The sequence below is a fragment of the Chelonoidis abingdonii genome, chromosome 3 (genome assembly GCF_003597395.2).
Source record: "Chelonoidis abingdonii isolate Lonesome George chromosome 3, CheloAbing_2.0, whole genome shotgun sequence".
Lineage (NCBI taxonomy): Eukaryota > Metazoa > Chordata > Testudines > Testudinidae > Chelonoidis > Chelonoidis abingdonii.
The window spans coordinates 174254097-174273323 of NC_133771.1; the positions used below are offsets into that span (position 1 = coordinate 174254097).

At 41.1% G+C, this 19227-nt stretch overlaps 1 protein-coding gene across 2 annotated transcripts; it reads right to left on the minus strand.

The window, feature by feature from the left end:
* Window positions 1-4055: 4055 nt before the first annotated feature.
* Window positions 4056-15724, minus strand: ATF3 (activating transcription factor 3). 2 transcript variants are annotated; one of them, XM_075064339.1, is made up of 4 exons: window positions 15443-15724; window positions 10383-10626; window positions 8804-8911; window positions 4056-7297 (listed from the first exon to the last, which is right to left on the minus strand). In XM_075064339.1, the coding sequence occupies exons 1-4, from the start codon at window positions 15685-15687 to the stop codon at window positions 7100-7102; spliced, it is 795 nt and encodes a 264-aa protein (XP_074920440.1). In that variant the 5' UTR covers window positions 15688-15724; the 3' UTR covers window positions 4056-7099. The 2 variants fall into 2 exon arrangements, with proteins under 2 accessions (XP_074920440.1, XP_032661037.1); XM_032805146.2 differs by having other exon boundaries at window positions 15447-15533.
* Between the last annotated feature and the right edge of the window lie 3503 nt (window positions 15725-19227).

The window sequence follows — 19227 nt, forward strand, 5'->3', positions numbered from 1 at the left end:
ATATTATAGACTTACAGAAAGAGACTTTCTAAAAATGTTAAAATGTATTACTGGCATGCAAAACCTTAAATTAGAGTGAATAAATGAAGATTCGGCACACCACTTCTGAAAGGTTGCCGACCCCTGGTATAGGCGGTAATTATTGTATTATTTGAGAAATAATAAGTGATCGTGTAACTAAAAACTATTGTTTGGCATATTCAGAGTGGGGGCAAGGTTAAGCTTCTGCTTGCAACTTTAACATTGACATTTCCTGACTTTTGAAAGCTTAATTATTCAACCTTAATGTTGTTTAAGCTTCCTGTGGAATGGCTTCTGTACATGATTGGATGGTCATGCCATCACCTTGTAAGCAGACACTGAAACATTCTGTTCATTCAAGTAACAATCTCTAAAGAGAAGTGAAGTGGCGGATCAGTGCACAAAGGGAGAGGAGGCTCAAGAATTCAATTGAATGCTGCCCTGAGAAATAAGATAAAAATAACTACTAAGATAAATGTACAATGAAATAGCTTTGCTCTCTGCTGTTGGTTGGGTGCAGAGAGCCAGGGCCAGTGCAACCATTTAGGCGACCTAGGCAGTTGCCTAGGGCGCTAGGATTTGGGAGGCGGCATTTTCCTTGGCAGCGACCATGGCGGCTGGATCTTTGGCCGCCCCGGTCGCCGCCGGCATTCAGGCAGAGGGAGCTGGGGCAGGGAAGCGTGGGGAGGGCCGCCTGCAGCAAGTAAGGGGGGGGGGTGGCACACAGGGGAACTCCCCACCCCAGCTCACCCCTGCCTCACCTTCTCCCCAAGCACATCATGGCTGCTTCACTTCTCTCGCCTCCCAGGCTTGCGATGCCTAAGCTGATTGGCGCCTCAAGCCTGGGAGGCGGGAGAAGTGAAGCAGCAACGGCATGCTCGGGGTAGAGGCAGAGCAGGGGTGAGCTGGGAGGGGGGTGCCTCAAGATGGAGGGTGGGGAGCTGCCACGGGGGGGGTGCCTCAAGGCGGAGAGGGAGAGCTGCTGCGGGGGCAGGTGTGTCTCAGGGCAGGGGATCGGGGATGGGGGAGGGCGCAAGGTGGAAGTTTCGCCTAGGGAGTGAAACATCCTTGCACTGACCCTGCAGAGGGTGGCACAATGTTTGAATGTTACTTTAAAAAGAAGTAAATTTTTTACAATACCCAACTTTCCCCCGCTCACTATTAGCTGTGAAGTCTAGTCTTTAGAACCTTTCAGAATCTCCACAGATAATTGATTTTTCTAACAGCAGCATCATTAGGATGTGTCATGCAAGAAAGAGCATAGAGTGCCTGCTTGTTAGAGCAGGGAATGCAGCATGGACAACCCCAAGCAACTATTAATCATGAGTAAGGCCCAAAAATTCATGAGATTTGCTTACAAATAATGAAATTTTTAAAATATAATATATTTTGGGTTCATTTTATTTGTCTTGTCATTTCTGAGTCTTTATGGTAACTCCGGTCACATTGTCAAGCTTTTCTCTGCAACCATGAACACTGAGATGCTCATCTAATTGCACACCTGTAGGAGCTGGGACTTTAAGAAGAACACTTGTGACAAAATCACAAGAGTTGGGAGTACTGGGACTGAGAGTTAGGACTTCTGGGTTCTGCTACTAAATCCACCACTGGCTTTCTGGATTTCTTTGTGAGTAAGTCACATAATCTCTCTGTGCCTCAGTTCTGATGGTTAAAGTAGATTTAAACAGGACAAAGGGCTCTCACTACACCAGCAAAGGAGGAGTGGGTGCAATGGGAGAGCTCTGTTTACCCCAGCCAGGGAGGGCACAGTCCCAGTGGGAGTTACACTCTCATCCACATGTGAGTAATTTTTCCCATAGAAATAGTCCCATTGAAGTTAGGCATTTGCAGGATTGAGGACAATGCTAGTAATATGGTCCTTTCTACTGAACTGTGTTTGACGGTATTACTGAACATCAGCTGCAAGCTCTGGCCACCTGCTGCATAAAATAAGATAAATGTAGCAGCAAGTCTTGGTCCTCATTGTCAACTACAATCTCAGGGCCCAATCCTGCAAACACTTGTACATTAGCTTAACTTTACTTCCACAAGTAATTACTACTCCCAGTAATAAAGTTAAACACATACATAAATATTTACAGGATTCAGGGACGGGAAAGGGATGAGAAAAGGACAGAGAAGTGCCTAACTGTGCACCTTTTAACAATTTCACAAGATTTGAAGCTGGCATGTGCAGTAACCGCTAACCACCACTAGGTGATCTCCATCAGTAGCATTTAAAAAACATAGTATAACCATAACTAGTTATTCTGTTTTTTGCTTTTGTTCATCTTAACATAATTTGGATTGTGTTTTCCTTCCTATAATTACATTTGGGGGTGATTTCTGTCTATGAGTTTTGTAACCACCTCTAAGATCTTTCTTCTACAAAAACATCAAGTCCAGAATATCTGTTGTCTGTGATCTTGTTAACATTTAAGGTAAAGAAAGCTACAAACTTATAAAATGCCAACCTATACTCTTAAGAGTCAAAACTAGCCCCTTAATCTGTTCTAAAACATGGAATTATTGGTTATTTTGATTCATTTTATTGGAGCTTCTACCCTTTAATTAATTGAATTGACTCACTGATTATTTATCCCAGTGTTGTTGAACTTGCTTTCTTGGGCAACATGTGTAAAAATAGATTATGAGGATAGAAAAGACCCAGAACAAAATATACTTATAAGTGGGTCTGAGTCATGGTGAGCCCCACCAAATATTTTTTTGGAAAGCCCCCATTCTGCAATGTGATCTGCATGGGTTTGCATGGATAGAATTGTATGAATAGGCCCTAATTTAAGACAAAATGCAACAAGCACATGTAACAAACTATCAGAGGGAATAGGGGAAGGAGAATAAGAGTAATAGTGAGAAGAATGTTACATACACTAGTGATGTACACAATTTGATTTTTTCAGATCATACGTTTAAAATAAATATTATATAACATAAATGCAATTAACATCAGCAATGCCTAGCCTGTTGATGAAGCTTTTTAAAACAAACCTGTGATTAATAGTTTGTGTTGAAGGCAAGCAGGTGGCTTACAAATTTACCAAAGATAAAATGAAACAAGAAGTCAAAACCACACTAGCTAAAGCATGATTGCCATCCAAATAAGGGCAAATAGAAGAAAATGGGTGAGAGACTGAATATATGCACGTTGACTGGTGCAAGTCTTTTAAAGGGATATATTGATAGGAAAGTTCCATTTATAAAGAAAAAAAGATGTTGTTGCAGTTGGTAGCCCCAAATTCCACCCATTTAGTAGAAAGTCCAGTTGAAATTTTAAACTGGTTTCAGTTGGCCAACTAGGTTTTGTAATGATGCAATGGATCTATAAGTCTACTGGATCCCGGGGCTACTGATATTTAAATAACTCCAATCTACTGGAATTTCCACTGTGTTGAGGATTTTTCTTATTTGCAAAGTATTCAGGCTAAAATTTTTGGTCAGCACCTACCTGTAAGTGCCAGGACACTTTTATTTAAGAACTTTAGTATGGATGTAGGTGCTCAGTTCCGAATATACAAGCTTGCATGTTTTAGCCATCATTCTTAACATTTTCCCAAATAAACAATCAATAACAAAACCCCCAGGCCCCCAACCTGTAATTTTTAACAGTTTGCACTTATATAGCACATTCCATCTTGTCATCCTAAAGTAATCTATAAATATGAAGATCTATAGCAGCCCCCTAACATATGTATTATCCACATTTGGCAGATGAGTAAACTGAGGCATGGAGACCTAACGTGACTTGCCTAACATCTCACAGCATAAAAGTCCTGGCTACGAGTCCCCTGATGCAACTACTATGCTGTGTATGAAGCCAGAAGCCTAGCTTTCCTGGGCAGTGTGTATACCAAGAGGAGTGTAGAGTTCAGTAAACAATGCCAGTTTCAACTTCCATAAACTTATTGTTGTATACCTAGGAAACATATTTTTTAAAATAGCTTCTTGTTCTTCTAAGAAAAGAAATTGTTTCCAGACTCTGAATGAATCTTAGAATGAAGTCACACATGAACAAATGTGTATTAATTATTTTTTATTAAAGTATCAAAACATAACCTTGAGAATAGAAAACAAATTTTTTTAATGCTGTTTTAAAGGTTCTCCCAAATAAAGTAGACATTTACTAAACCCATGCAATGAATTGCTCATGTCTAGCCTTTATAGACATTGCTTTCTTGGGTATATTCAAATTAACTTCAGTACCATAACTTATGAATTATACTTGCACATACACACATGTGCATGCACACACACACACACACATACTCACAGTGCAAAGCAGCGATGACCGAACAGATAGAAATAAAAACAGAATACCTTCTGACAAAAGTAGTGATACCATATTAACATTTGGCATGCTAGTAAATAACATTTATGTTTAACTCAAGCAGCAAATGCATGACGCCTGCGTCACCAGTAACACAGTTAATAGCAACTGTATAAAATTCCTAAAGAAGAGACACAAATTTTGTGATTATGTCGAACAGTAAATGAAGCCAGTCCCTGTACTAATACCTTATAACAGCATAAGTGACAAACTTTTTTTTTATTTTGCCTTTGCTGGTATTTGATGCACAAAGGACAAGCCAAGGAGTTTGGTATCTGGATTACGCTTAGATCTACTGCTTCTATATTACAGAAGTCAAATGCTAATGAAAATTCATTTGACAAGGTTATTGAAACACGTTCTATGTATTTCTTGTGTCAGACAAACAATGGGCCAAATTTATCCATTGTGTAACTCCGGTAAAGCCAGTGGAATTGCATGAGGGGACTCTGTTCTCCAGCCACGGTATCTGAGAAACTTTCATTGAAGTCATTGGGAGTTCCACATAATCTGCAATGAGAGACTTGGTCCCCAGGACTGAATGTGGCCCAATATGTTGTATTTTATACATTCACCTTTTAGGTACTTGAAATACATATCTGAAACATGATATAGGACATTACAATATATCCAGATCTTAGGAAAGTGTATTAAGAAGTTCTGTTGCAGAATATAAAAATAAAAAAATCTGGCATGATATCTGGTTTACCCATTTGGGGCTTACAAAGAAAGAAGCTGATGGTTGAGGTATCTATTGGTTTAGGCTTTAGATTGAAATTGTATTTTTAACACTGCAGAACTGGTGTAAAATATTATGTACTGTAAGCTCCATTTTATGGTTTATTTAATTTAAAATGCATTATTAAGCTATTAGACACCACTGATTGAGATATGAAATCTCTGAACCCAATCCTGCAAGATGATGAACACCTCATGAGAGGCAAGAATCAGGCACTTATACTTTTTAAATAGTGGTATCCCAAATAGAAGCGTTGAAGTTTAGAAATATATAATATTAGACACCAAAAAGTAAAAATAAAAAACAGTACAACACTTGTGTTTTCAGTTTTGTCTTCTTTGCAATATTTATTATTTCAACTTCTTAGGAATATTAGTGATAAATAAGGATAATATTTTCTTTTACAGAAAACTGTAATGATAATATTTAATAGGATTAAACAATCTGAGGATTTCACAGAAACATCAGAATTTAAACACTCATAACTCTAGCTCTTTAGTCCAGCAGCTCAACTAATAGTTCAAAACATCTAAGGTTAGATTTTTAAAAAAGTAAAAAATAGTTACTCACTACATCACCAAGTTCTAGGCTATTCTTGGATTCTAAACAGCATTTTGGTTGGCTGCAGTTACCACTCAAATGTGAAAGAAAAATTACTACAATCAGAATTCTTTCTTCTGTATAAATCATCTGGCAATAAGAAATAATCCTCACAGAGTGAGAGACTTCAAACCATTGCTCACGTGAGTAAGAGCTACCTATTGGACTACTTGTGTTAACAGGATTACTGATTTGAGTAAAGGTGTGCAGAATCAGTGCCTCTGTGATCTAATGTAGTAAGTCTTTTCCATTTCTATTTTCTGTGATTCACAAACTTGGGATTCTATCCTGCAATCCTTACTCAAGCGAAAATCTTATTGAAGTCCCTTCCTGGTTAGTTCCCTCTTCCCAAAAAGTGCAATTCACCCATGTGCAGAGGGCCAGCATAAGGTGGATGCATTATTTAAATTACATTTATAGCATCAAAATACGGCTTACATGATGTGTAGCCCTTGCACCTGCCCTCTGCACGGTGTGATTTTCACCCAGAATGAATGATAAATGGGAGTTTTGCCTGAATAAAGATTGCATGCTCAGAACCCAAGACATTAGGGAATCATTAGATTTTTCAAGTCTATTTTTACTGTGTAATTTTGTTTCCATAAAGTTCTTTGAAATATCACACATATGGGATATTATACTTTGGGTGTGCAAAGGCCAAGGTGCTTTCCTATTTTTCATGGCAAAATTGCAGTTCCTGAAGAACAGTGAGTTAGGTTCCAGCTCAGTAAATGCAAACTTAGTTACATAGATATTTGGCAAGAAACTGACACTTGTCACATCTATCAGATTTCTGAGAATCTGCCGCTGAGTCATAAAAACCCCCACACAAGTGTTGTGGGGGGGGGGGGAGAAAGGACAATGCTTAGTTTGAAACGAAAGTCTTTGTAGCATTGTTAGACTACAGTATGTCCCATCACATAGCAACACATTCTGCCAGAAAGCATCATTCTGGAAACTGAAAAACTTTAAAAACTCTCTCAGTGTGCTTTCCCTACCAGCAACAAGGAAAGATAGTGTCCATCCAGCACGGCTGTCGGCACGGTGTGCATCATTGGAAGTCATAGTGTTCTAACACAAACATCATGAGTGCAGGCACTGTACACTACAGAGACCTAAAACTTCCGGAGCTGTTGTCTGTAGCTTCTAGGAACAGCAAGTATGACTAGTACTAAAACCTAGAGTTGAGGCAGAGGACTCTTTGACTTGATCAAGACCAAATCTTTGGAGAGGAAGAATCACAGCTAAGCCAACATGATCCTTCCTGCTTAAAGCAATCTCCCCTGTCTAACGGTTCTAGACTACTAGGATCCTACAGACACGCATTGAGTCAAATTCTCCATGGTTTCTGTTTTTTTGGTGTAAAGATGCACTATGAGAACTCTTGGTTTCCCTTAACCCTGCAATGTTCCTTCTTTGATCTGTTGAATAAAGAGGTTTCTTTCATCCTCGGGTGTTCTCCCATTCTGTGCTCGAACTATGCAAGTAGGCCTGTGGAGATTGAGCATGTATATCAAGTGTTGCTTCTCATTCTTTAGCTCTTCAATCTGGGCCTTTAGTTCTGCGTTGATAGTTTCCAGCTTTTCTGATTCCTAGCCACAGAGCACAGACATAAGTATTACAGTGAGTATTTTACATAGTTAATCCTAATGGTATTATGATGGTTGCCACTCTTTACAGATAGCAAAGCATGATGGCTGGGTCAGAAAGAAATTACCTGCTTCTTAATTAATCATAACTATGCACCTGTACCTCACCAGTATATAATAGTATAGAAAACAGATTCAGACAATGGCCTTCTTTGCCCTTTAAAGAAATATGACAATGGTCACAAAACCAAATTCAATAGAGCCACCTGCCAAATATTGCATTGGCCAAAAGGAAGCTTATTTGCCACCACCACCACAAAAAAAAAAAAAAAAAACGCCATTATGAACTCACTTGGCCAGTCCAACGGCCAAGTAGAAGTTCCAGCGAGCTGCACCCCAGGATCTGAATCCTTGATTCTAGCCTGGTTCCTTGTTCCCAGGCCAGCAGGGACTTAGAGCTTGTGGAGGCAGTCCATTCATTTTGGGGTAGGATGATAAGAAGCAGCAGCACCCTACTTTTCTTTGATAAGCCCCTCTGACCAACACAAGGAGTGATGTTAATGGGCTCCCTGCGCTTTTCTGAAGAGACACTCACTGATATGGGGCTTTTGAGAGACTGCTTAGTACTCTTAATGCGCTAAATACTAAACGCTTCTAATCACAAACTTGCTAATGGAGACAGACATTAGCACAGTAAGGGTTACTTTGTGCCTATTCTTGTGTCCTCTGTGCTATCCTGTCTATAGGGCTCTTGTCTATAGGACTCTTATGACATCATTACTGTTTTGCAGTGGCATAAGCTTACGGTATCAATAAGTAATAGTACATAAGCTTGTGATTTGTAAAAGTTACTTCTCTGAAAAGTTCAATCAGCAGTGTTAATTATAAACCAAATGAGATGCAGCTTTAATTTGTTAAGCTACTACATCAGTGATCATTTCTAACTGGAGAGCCATTTCATAGAGAAATCAAGTTTTGGTGCATGGAGTAAGCATAGCTTATTAGAATCTATAATGTACATGATGTGAAATGTAATTTTAATTCCTCATGTATGTTCCATTTACATTTTCAGATTAGTATTATCCACATAAATAACACTATCACTCACTAAAACTGAAACAATATTTTCTTCTCCTTCTTCAGTTATTTTTCATATATCTTTCATTGTTAACCAAATTTGATCTAAAGGCATTTGGGTAAAATTCACCCCAGTGTCCTAGGATTTTGCATAGGCCTTGTGCCAGCCTTCTGCACAAAGAGGAATTTCACCCACTGGTGAATTCAGCTTTCCACTACTCAAGTGAGGTGGCTAAATATCTCCATTTTACAGTTGGAGAAAAGAGGGTAAATGACTTGTCCAAGATCACACAGGAAGTCTGTAGCAGAGACAGGAACAGAATCCACATCTCCTGACTTCCAGTCCTGACCTTTAGCCCAAAGACATTGTCCTATTTGCTCAAATAATAGAAAGTGGAAATAGGTTGAGAACAGTCAAAGTCAGTAACTTACTTTCTGCAAACATTCTGTTTTCTCCTTTTTTTTGTTTCGGCATTTTGCAGCTGCAATTTTGTTCCTTTCCCTTCTTCTCTTTTTCCTTTCATCTTCTTGGGGCGAAAACTAGCAAGATTCAAGATGCACGTACTCAGCATGATGCAGTAGATGCAGAATAATCATGCTGATAATTGCTGACTTTTAAAAAATGGTAGCACTAAAGGTTAGCACTAATAGATGTGTTACCAACACAGAGCATCAGACACTCTAGAGATATGCTTCTGATCTCATAACAGTGTAAATCAGGAGTAACACCTCTGAGGTCATCAATGTAAACCTGGCGTAACAGATAAGAATGAGGTCCTTTATGTGTCTCATTCTGAAGAGTTATTTAAGCCAACATTTTTAAATTAAAATATATTCAGATTTTAGTCTACTGACTAATGTTTAATTCCCTGAAGTCAGGAGGAGCTTTGTCTGAGTAATAATGATGTGCAGAATCAGGCCCCTAGTCTGGTGGTTGGATAGCAGCGTACTATGCCAGTGTCTAAGATCTACTAGCTGTACTCAACCCAGCTGTCTTTACACGCTGAATACCCTCTGATGCCAATACGAGTTTGGAGTGGGGATTAATAGTTGTGTATGGAATTCACAAAAAGTTCCGCTCTTTGCACTCAATTCTGCTTTCAGTTACTCCAGTGTAAATCCAAAGTAACTTTGATCTATGGACCAGATTCTCATCTCACTTGGATTTTACACTAGTCTAACTCCATAGATTTCAGTGGAGTTACTCAGACTTATACAATATGTCTGAGTTCACAATCTGCTTCTCCTCCCCCTGAGGCTAGGAATGGCACAGCTGGTTTCTTCAGAAGAGGGTGCTATTATACAACTTAGCACTTTCCTTTTGGCTACCTGGTAGGTTCACAACCAGAAAACTGGTTTACAACCAATTCATGGTAGGATGACCAGAGAAGGACAGTTCTGATTTGTGAGTCTTTTTCTTATATAGGCTCCTATTACCCCCGAACCTCCATCCTGATTTTTCAGACTGGTTACTCTATTCATGGCTATTGGCCATACTTAAGCTATGTCTTCACTGCAATAAAAGGTGTCTTTTTATATTGAGATAGCTGATTTGAGATAGTGACCTTGATATAAAATCCTAGTGGTTGATTTTACTTCCCTGTAGCGAGCTGAGGGAAGTCAACCCTTTACCTCCCACCTGCAGATGACCTCAACTAACTACATCAAGGTTAAATTGCAGTGACTTGCTCCGGGCCCTACAGCAAGTCAGTAGTGAAGCCAGATACAGAGTACCCTCTAGAGATACTCCCTTCCATTAATAAAGGAAGCTATTACTTGTGTCAGGCTAAAAATAAACTGGCCCTAACTGAAATGAAAGGTGAAATAGTGTTTCACAGTAGCATCTAAAGAAAACAGAAATAAAGAAACACTAGAGTACTGAACACATTGACAGATTACTGAGGACTGCCTGTGTTTGAGATTATATCATTCTTGGTCTTTGGGATATTTTGTGGTACATTAAGTGACAACACTAATCAATCAAACGGAAATATTATGCAAGGAATGATACCTCTGCTTTCAGAACAGACATTTCAACAGGTCTTTCCAACACTGTCACTGTATCCAATGTGGAAGACATCCGGTGGGATAGGCACTTATTTTGGATTGCAAATCTCAATTCCTCCTTCACCAGTGGGGTTAGATTTGTGAAATCCTCAAACCCCAATGACGCTGTAGGAGACAAACAGGGAACAATTGCGGAGGCGCTGACTTCTGATGCAGATACCTGGCCTGGGTTTTGGAGCATCATTTTGCTGAAAAGGAATAAAATAAAAACATTGAATAGTCTTTCAATAATCTTAACAAGCCAAACAGATTTGACAGAAGAGAGCTGCATTTTCATAACTATGAACCAAACCCTGTATATTTTTTGCATAGGTTGAGATGACATTCTCACACTATTTATGTATGTGCACATATATGTATACACACACATCTGTAGATTTATTTTAGAGTCTCATGGAAAGGTGTGTGAGTTGACACTGTAGCTCATAATGGTTGCAAGAGAATGGTTACTGTCTACTTTATAAGGTCTGATCATGTATTCCTTGAGCAATCCAAACTTCCATTGAAACCAAGCAATGCAAGCTCAGATCCTAAGTGAATGCATCTATATTTAGTCAATTTTTAAATGAATGTATGTTTTTTAGATTCTATCTTATTATGCAAGTCCATGGCATTGTGAATCCTTCAAGCATGGCAGGGTGTGTGAGGATAGTATTGGAGTGGGAGGGAGGAAAGAAGAAGGACCCACAGAAGGAAAAAATGGCAATTGAAAAGGTTTTAAATTTGAAAATTGTAGAAAGACACAAAATAAATGATTCTGTCATACTAAAAGCTATACCTCCATATTCGAGCTTGGAAGGAATGGACCAGATCCTGGCCTCAGTTACACCTGTGTAAATCCAAAGTAACTCCCCTGGATGCCTAGATTTACGTGGTTGTGACTGAGCAAGATTAGAATCTGGCCCAAAATTGTTCAAATCAAAAGATAAATTCCTGCAAAGCAGTTTGTAATAAAAGTTGGCTCAAGCGTAAAGAGTTATATATGCTCGGAGGTATCAAAGCCAGAGGTAGAATTGGAGGGACGGAATAATGCAAAATTTGAAGTATATTTTATCCTTTTGCTCTTGTGAAATCTGAAAGTGCCCTTGCATACCCTTAAAATTAAGGTATTTTAAATGATTAAACATTTATGGCCAGATCCTCCACCACTGTAACTTGCTGTAGCTGTATTAAGGTCAATGGAGCTGTGCCAGTTGACACCAGTGGAGGATCTGACCCTTATTTTTAAAAAATGGGATAAAATTCAGCTTATTTTACCATATTTGCTTTTTCTACTTCCTCGCGGGATTACTGCAGTATTACCTGTTCTTGATTCGTATGGTAATTACAGTAAAATCAGTTGCAATTAATTCCCTAGCAGCTAAGTAGACAACTGCCTCAGGGCCATCTGCGTACATAAAGGAAAGCTCTGTGTAGTCAGCCTAGCTCTGTGCACTCACCTTTATGTCAGTGCTTTAACTTTGCAGCTTTGGGTGGTGGTGAAGATTATGTACTCTATCAAAAGGGCAGATTCTTCTCTCAGTTATCCAGAAATTTACTATAGATTTACACTGGGGTAACTGAGAGCAGAATCTGGGCCAGAGCTAAATATTTGTAAAGGGTAAATACAAAAATCTAAAGTTAGTGAACTACCGATAACGTAGAATTCCCTTGCCCTGGTCACCAAATCCCAGGTTTGGAGGCTTTCCAAGCACTTTCTCATTTTCAATAAAAATAGAAGTACCGAGGAGTTCCTAAAGCCTCCACATGAAATCCTGGCCCTACTGAGGTCAATGGAAAATTCCCACTGATTTCAGTGAGTTCAAGATTTCACCATCAGTTATTAAAGAAGGGAAAGTTCCCTGGAACTATTTATTATTCCAACAGACCGTGGGAAATTTATGTAAAATTTATTCACTTCAGGAAGCCCCTGCTCATGAGTCATCTTAAGTATTGATACTCATTACACCTATAATCTTAGACCACTAGAGGATACAAGTTGGAGACATCCCTCTGATTTCCAGCTGACAAACCAACAACAGCATTTAGCATTGCACCAACACATTCAAATAGGTTCTTTCTATTTCCCAATGGGATTGAACCCATCATTGTATGTGGATAGAGGAAGCCTTAGCTATGTGCATTAGCTGTCACTGTTGTTTTAGCTCATGGCGATGGCTTAATTCTATATGGGTAATTTTGTTTAAGTCACTCCAGTCAGAGATCTAAATTAACAAAGCCACTTCTCCAGCCCACCCCAAGTAATATATGGAGATATACCTATCTCATAGAACTGGAAGGGAACCTTAAAAGTGCAATCCCCTGCCTTCATGATCAGGACCAAGTACTATCCCTGACAGTTTTTTTGCCCCAGATCCCTAAATGGCCCCCTCAAGCATTGAAGTCACAACCCTGGGTTTAGTAGGCCAATGCTCAAACCATTGAGCTATCCCTAAATTTTCAATACTGGTGGTAGGTCTGTTTTGTTTTGTTTTTTAAATATGTGGATATACTTTTAATTAAAATCAGTATTACCATCAAAAGAAACCAAAAATGTTCAGAGCTTTCAGGGAAAATATCATGAGAAATATTGTCTATGCTGGATTTCCATTAGTAATTTAAGGAGTTATTTTCATATATCCACTAGCACCAACAAAACTCTGCTAAAATCCCTTTTATAATCCTATTTGCTTTTACTGGTGTCTCCTTGATGTAAGAGCGATGGGGGAGTATTGTCTATGGGCACCCTTGACTTTGGAACTTGCGGCTCCCTTTGGTCTGAAATAGCCCAAGTCTGCTGACCTTCAAAACATGCTGGAAGGCATCTCTACAAACTCAGGCTTTAGGAAAGAGAAGGGCTTGAAGGGGCTGAGGTTTGTGGGTGGATAGGTTTGTAGGAGTACTGTTCTGGGTCACTTTTCCTTTGGTGGGGTTTGCTGCTAGTTTCCGCTTGTTTTTTCTAATCAGTTTTGTAAACTGTTTGGGACAAGGACTGTCTTTTTGTTCTGCATTTGTACAGCGCCTGGCACAGTGAGGTCCTGCTCTATGCCTGGTGCTCCAGACAGGATGATAATACAAATAATAATAAATCAGAACTGTATCAGAGGTATGGAGAGTGCTAGATAGGTAGATACCTTTTGTATACTTGATAAAATCAACATAAAATTGTAATGTTGGTATTTTCCTCTGTTCAAAAACATTTTTCTTCAAGATGTAACATACAACTTCCTATATTACAATAGCATAAGCAAGAGTTAAATATTTGTTTTGCATCCCTTTTTCCCAGTCATCTGTCTGTAAATTATCTTAGGTTGCAAGTTATTTGGGGGCAAGGACCTGGTTTACTCTGTAAAGCATCTAACACACTTTGGCTTGCTCTATAATTAGCCCAAGAAAATAACCACTTCTAGACTTTTCTGTTTAACTACAAGTTCATACAACTGTATGGATCCCAATCTGGTGAGGCGCTGAACACCTCCATCTGTCATTGGGAGTTGGAGGTGCTGAACACTCCACAGAATAGCACCACAGAGTCTCAATTCATCCCTGGTGCAAGTGCAAGCTACTCCATCAGAAGCTTATGATCAAGAAAAAACAGGACGTTTCCTGATTAAGTTTGTGTAATGATTTTCCCCTGCCACTTTTAGTTTTCACCTCTCACATTCTGACATTTTATGTGTTCAGGGCACATTCTCTATTCCAGAATCCAAACTCAGCCTTTATGTTATTTAAAGTGTCCTTCAGTTTAATGCTAATATTAAAAGTGAACACTTCAGATCACCCTCACTCCTAGCTTTCCTTTAGCTTAACTGCAGATGAATGATTTAATTGTATTTCCTTAGACGAACTCATTTTTCTCTGCTGCTGACGTGATAAACCCCGTGAGCTATCCAGATGAATGTGAAACGGCATTAAGAGTAATTATAGTTCACTACCTCTGCGCACTCAAATTGACCTTTAGGATTCTGATATCCCAGATCGTATCTGCCTCTTTATCTGCTGTTGTTGCTACCAAGAAAATCGATTTCACACAGGAAACTCGTTCTGTGTAACAGTTTTTCTGTTGCGTCGTCACTCAACCCTGCTCAGTTAGGCAACAGGTCAGCAACTGATCTTGTTCATGTCAGTCATCAGTAGATGGGGGAAATGATTTATCTCCCAGCGACTTTCCCCACTATTTAATTATTCACCTCCTGCAGGATGATGTTACTTCTCATCTGTGTGTGTACGCTAATCAAGTACTCAAAAGCGGTCAAGATTTCCCCAAATCATAAAGGAAAACAGCTCCATTTGTATTTGGGACCTTACAACACTTATGTGTAGCCCCGGGCTCAACAGCCACAGCCACTGCTGTGTGACCCGCACTAACTGAAGTCTGCTGGTGCCTTGAGCTCTTGGTCACTAACTTTCTTCTCCAAAGGGCTGTACGGCAGGCAGAGCATCTCGGGCAGCAGCTTGCGAGCACCGGGCGCCCCACAGCCCAGCAGAGCCGCGCTTCTGCCGCCGAGCCGTGCGCCGCCCTGTGGGCTCCAGCGCTACCCCAAGTCCAAGAGAAACGACTGAATTGGGCAGCTAAGCGAGCCTGGCCGCTCAGCTGGGAGAACCCCAGTCCCTCGGGCTCAGGCCAGATGCGCAGGGTCCCTCCGCCACGGTGAGAGCGCCCGGCTCCCGGCGGCTCAGGTGCGAAGCTGAGCGCCCCGGGTTCAGGCGAAGCGGCGGTGAGGAGCCGCGATCGCACTGTCCAAGCGGGCTGCTGAGTCGCGCCAAGCTGGGGATGCCCGGGGCGCGGGGCAGAGACTCCGAAGCAGGAGAAATGGGGGCGGGGGGCGGGGATTCTTGCGCGTGGCCCCAGCAAGAGTCAAACACTTCGCTCTTCCGAGCGCACTTTTGCTTTCAGTTGCGGTTCGCGAGGTCCCCAGCCAAGCCCAAGCGCAGGGTCCCCCCCGGAGCTCGCCACTGCCAAGTCCGAGCGCGCCCCGGCGAGCCGAGCCCCAGTCCCCCCGCCCTGCCCCTTTCCAAACTCACTCACCTTTCCCCCGCCGCCTCTCACGCTGCCTTGCGGCGGCTGGGACCAGCGGAGCGGGACGGAGCAGAAGCGAGCACAGGCGAGGCAGCGCAGGGGAGCAGCAAGACAACCCGGTCCGTCCGCCTGGCTGCCGGGCGAGCTGGCTGGAGGGACTCCCTGCCGGGCAGTTCCGAGTTTGCCGCTCGGAGAGCGGTGGCTGCTTCTCGGTGTGTGTCTGAATCTCTGGCTCTGCGAGAGGTTGCATCACCCTCCTTATATAGCCGAGTGGGCAGCGCTGGTATTTACTCTGGCTGCGAGTCCCGGGCTGATGTCATGCTATTAATAGCCTCGCCAAGAGAGCAGAGGAAGGGGGAGCGCAGCTAGCGCTGGGCGGTGATGCAAGGTCCCCCCCATCCCGACCAGGAGGAGGAGCAAGGGAGCTGGCTCGCGTACACACCCGCTCCATAACAGGACTGCAGCCGCCTGGGCTAGCAGCCAGATGTGAACTCCTGCAGCTGCGTGTCATCCTCATGAGCCAATGGTGCCCAAGCCAGCTGCATGACTCCAGATCGTTGGCATCCTGCTACAACGAGGATGGGCAATAACTGAGCATGGGGCGGCCGTGGAATTAGGGGGAAGAACTTGGTCCGCTGAAGGAACCTTTTAGGAAAGCCTTTGTCATTTTCTGTAGCTGTTTAAACGGCTTTAAAATCCCCCTCCCCCCCCCCCATTAGATCAGCGTGTGTGTGTTTGTGTAGGGGGCGAATGTGTAATTGTCATCAGGCATCTGTGCCAGTGTGACGACCCCAGCACCGTGTGTGCGATATTGTGTGTCTGTGTGTATACGAGTGTGTATGCGCGTCAGCCTTCCCGGGCTGCCCCTGCGCAAGGAGAGCAGCTTGCGGCTCGCGCGTTGACACAGAAATACTACAATCCGCACCGATCTGGGTCTCCAACGCCTGCTCCGAAGAGTTCGAGATTTAGCGAACGGGATGAGAGGCGGGGACGGGTCCGTAGCTTGTGGGAAAGGGGCATTGCTCACGGAGAACTGAATTCACTTTGGAAAGTAGCCTCCCCTCAGAAAACTGCCCGATCCACGGATGAAGATTGAGAAGATTTCTAGAGAAAACTCACTTCCCCATTCCCTTTCCCCCATAAGGCGCAGATGTGCTTCCTGAGATGTTTTCGGCGTGATCCGCTGTTTGTAATTCCGTACCTTCATAGGCTTTTACTAGGAATCGGGTGCGTGGGCGAGTGGGGCTTTTTAGTAATAAAAGCAAAGCCCGTTTTACCATAATTTATGAAGGATTATGTAGTTTTTAAAAGAAGTGAAAATGTGATCATGTGTCACAGAGATGTAGTTCCCCCAATTTCAGATGCCATCTAAACGTTCAGTGTACAAATTGAGCGGGCTGACTTTAATTTTTACCCGTAAAGATTAAAGACCCCTTTGCTGACACATCAGGGAGCTAAAAAAATATCTTTCCTTAAACAAAGCAACTAACAATATCCTTCTGGCTTCGGGGAGGAGGACTTAAGGGGAGGAGAATGTTTTCCTTTTTTTCATCCTAATTTCTTAAACAACAACAATTAAATTCTAACAGCCACAACACAAAGCTGGGATACAGATTGTTTAATGTGCTTCAGTATTCACAAATATACACACACAGATATACACAACATAATATAATACTTACATAAAACATACAAAAAACAGCATGAACACAAGTTTCTCTTGCAAACTCAGGCATTCAAGCCACTTTGCGTACTGAGCGTGTACGTGCATATTACGATGCACTTCAATAAATGTATACAATGCATTAACAAGTAAGAGTACCACTTTAAGGTCTGCATTTAATAAGGGGCTATATATGTGCATTGGGGGCAATCTAACCCTGATAATAGCCTTAAATGTTGAAATGTCATGACTTTTGCACGCTTGATCTCACAAACTTAACACTTCATTAACAATGGCATTTTGCATTTAATTCCCTACTTGTTTTTTTAAGGCGAAAGGGCTGGGAACAGAGAAAGAAAATCTGGCTTGCACAGTTTAGAAGATCATCTTTGCGTGTAGGTACAGTTTGTTCCTTGCTCTACACTTACCTGGTGTGTTCAGTGTATAGATTCTAAGGGCAAGTTCTTTATTCCACACCTGTTCAGTTTTAGACCCTTTGCAAGTTCTAAAACACTGGTTGCTGCACACTGCCTAGCTATATACTCACATAGTGATCATATCTCTTTAAGTACACACCGACAGACACTGGAACAAAATCTCATCCAGCTCACACCCTTCTGAGGATTTTATCTTTGTAAATCCAAAACAATTATCCTAACATCAAGCAAAAAAACATTACTTTTTAGTGGGGACTTGTCTGTGACAAGTTTCAAACTTCAAACTTCAGCTCTGTTTTCTGGGTAGCCCTGTAGTTAAATTGTTTATACCGCAGAGAAGTATTTTTTTCACTCATTCCACATCCAAAAACAGCTGGAAGGAGTTTGCTCAGACTTACAAAAAAGGCAGAGGCAAATATGGAGAATTTCATCCCAAAATGTAAATGTTAAGGAAAGTTCTGAGCACGTGGAAACAGGGAGTTATTATTATGGAAGCTGTTTTGCAACATTAACGTGAGTGGTCATGACCAGGTGCCTGCTGTAATACAGACCGAGAGCTTTAGCAACTATCCAGGGTTATTTAACTACTTTTATTATCCATGGACATTTATTTGGAGTATTTTTAATTAAATAGAGCAAAGTCACACAAATAAACAGTGGCAATTAGAAAGGTTAAATACATTACTTCATCTTTCAGAGTGGTTAGAAACACTTCACAAAGATAAATATTGTTAACCTGTTTTAAGTGTCACTAAAAATTACTTCATGATCACAATGTTTCACAGATATAATATAGTACTAAGAAGACAGATGCTTATGCTTCATGTATCTTCATTACTTCTAGTATCATCATTGACAAGGAAATATGTTTAATATGAAAATGCTGTTGACAGTAAAATAGGTGTGTTATTTACCAAATCCTTGATATGAGCGAGTGCCTCCCCTTAGAATAAACATAGAGGTAGCAACTGTGCATGTTTTAAAATGAGTCCACTGTAAAATGTCATGTCACGGCATTCCTTAGTAAGAAATAAAATGAAACTATAATAAAAATGAAAACCAGAGTTTTACACTTAGTTTCATTAACATACAGGGCCCCATCCTGCTCCCTTTTCAATCAATGTCAAACTCCCATTGACCTCAGCAAGGGGCTTAGGATTGGAGCTAGATTCAACTTAATACAAACTAATATAGCTATCAAGAATGTCAGCAAGTAAAAGCAAACAATAGAGACACAAGAGGCTTAAACACTTTTGGTAGTTTTACTTTTCAACTTTAAAAAAAAAAATCCCCCTTCCTCTACCTAAATATTCCCTGATCCTTTTAGATTTCCTCTCTCTAGTGTTACCAGAAACTGCAGGAAGTAGTCTGACTGAAACAGTAATAGTTTCAGTGAGATGAAGTCTGTTTTAATTATTACTGTTATGTCTTGATCTACCTACCATATATGATCACCAGAGCACCTACAGTATACCTCCCTGGGTATTTCTACAAAGAGCAATCAGACTAAATAATAACCTGCTGCTCTGTTATTGTGGACTCTCAGAAACTCTCCAACCTGAACTGCACAGAGGAAAGGATTCTTTCATTCACCATCTTCTGAGCCAAATCCTGCCTCCCTAACTCCACACCTCTTCATTTCCAGTGGGTATGTCAGTAAAATAAAAATATAGCCTCCAGTAATATAACT

Bases quoted from the DNA above. Each gene is read 5' to 3' on its own strand.
- ATF3 (XM_075064339.1), bottom strand. From the start codon at position 15,687: ATGCAACCTCTCGCAGAGCCAGAGATTCAGACACACACCGAGAAGCAG. The intron at 8,912-10,382 runs GTATCATTCCTT...GAATCTTGCTAG, and splicing joins TGTCTGTTCTGAAAGCAGAG to TTTTCGCCCCAAGAAGATGA. The intron at 7,298-8,803 runs GTAAGTTACTGA...CTCTGTGGCTAG, and splicing joins AAACAGAATGTTTGCAGAAA to GAATCAGAAAAGCTGGAAAC.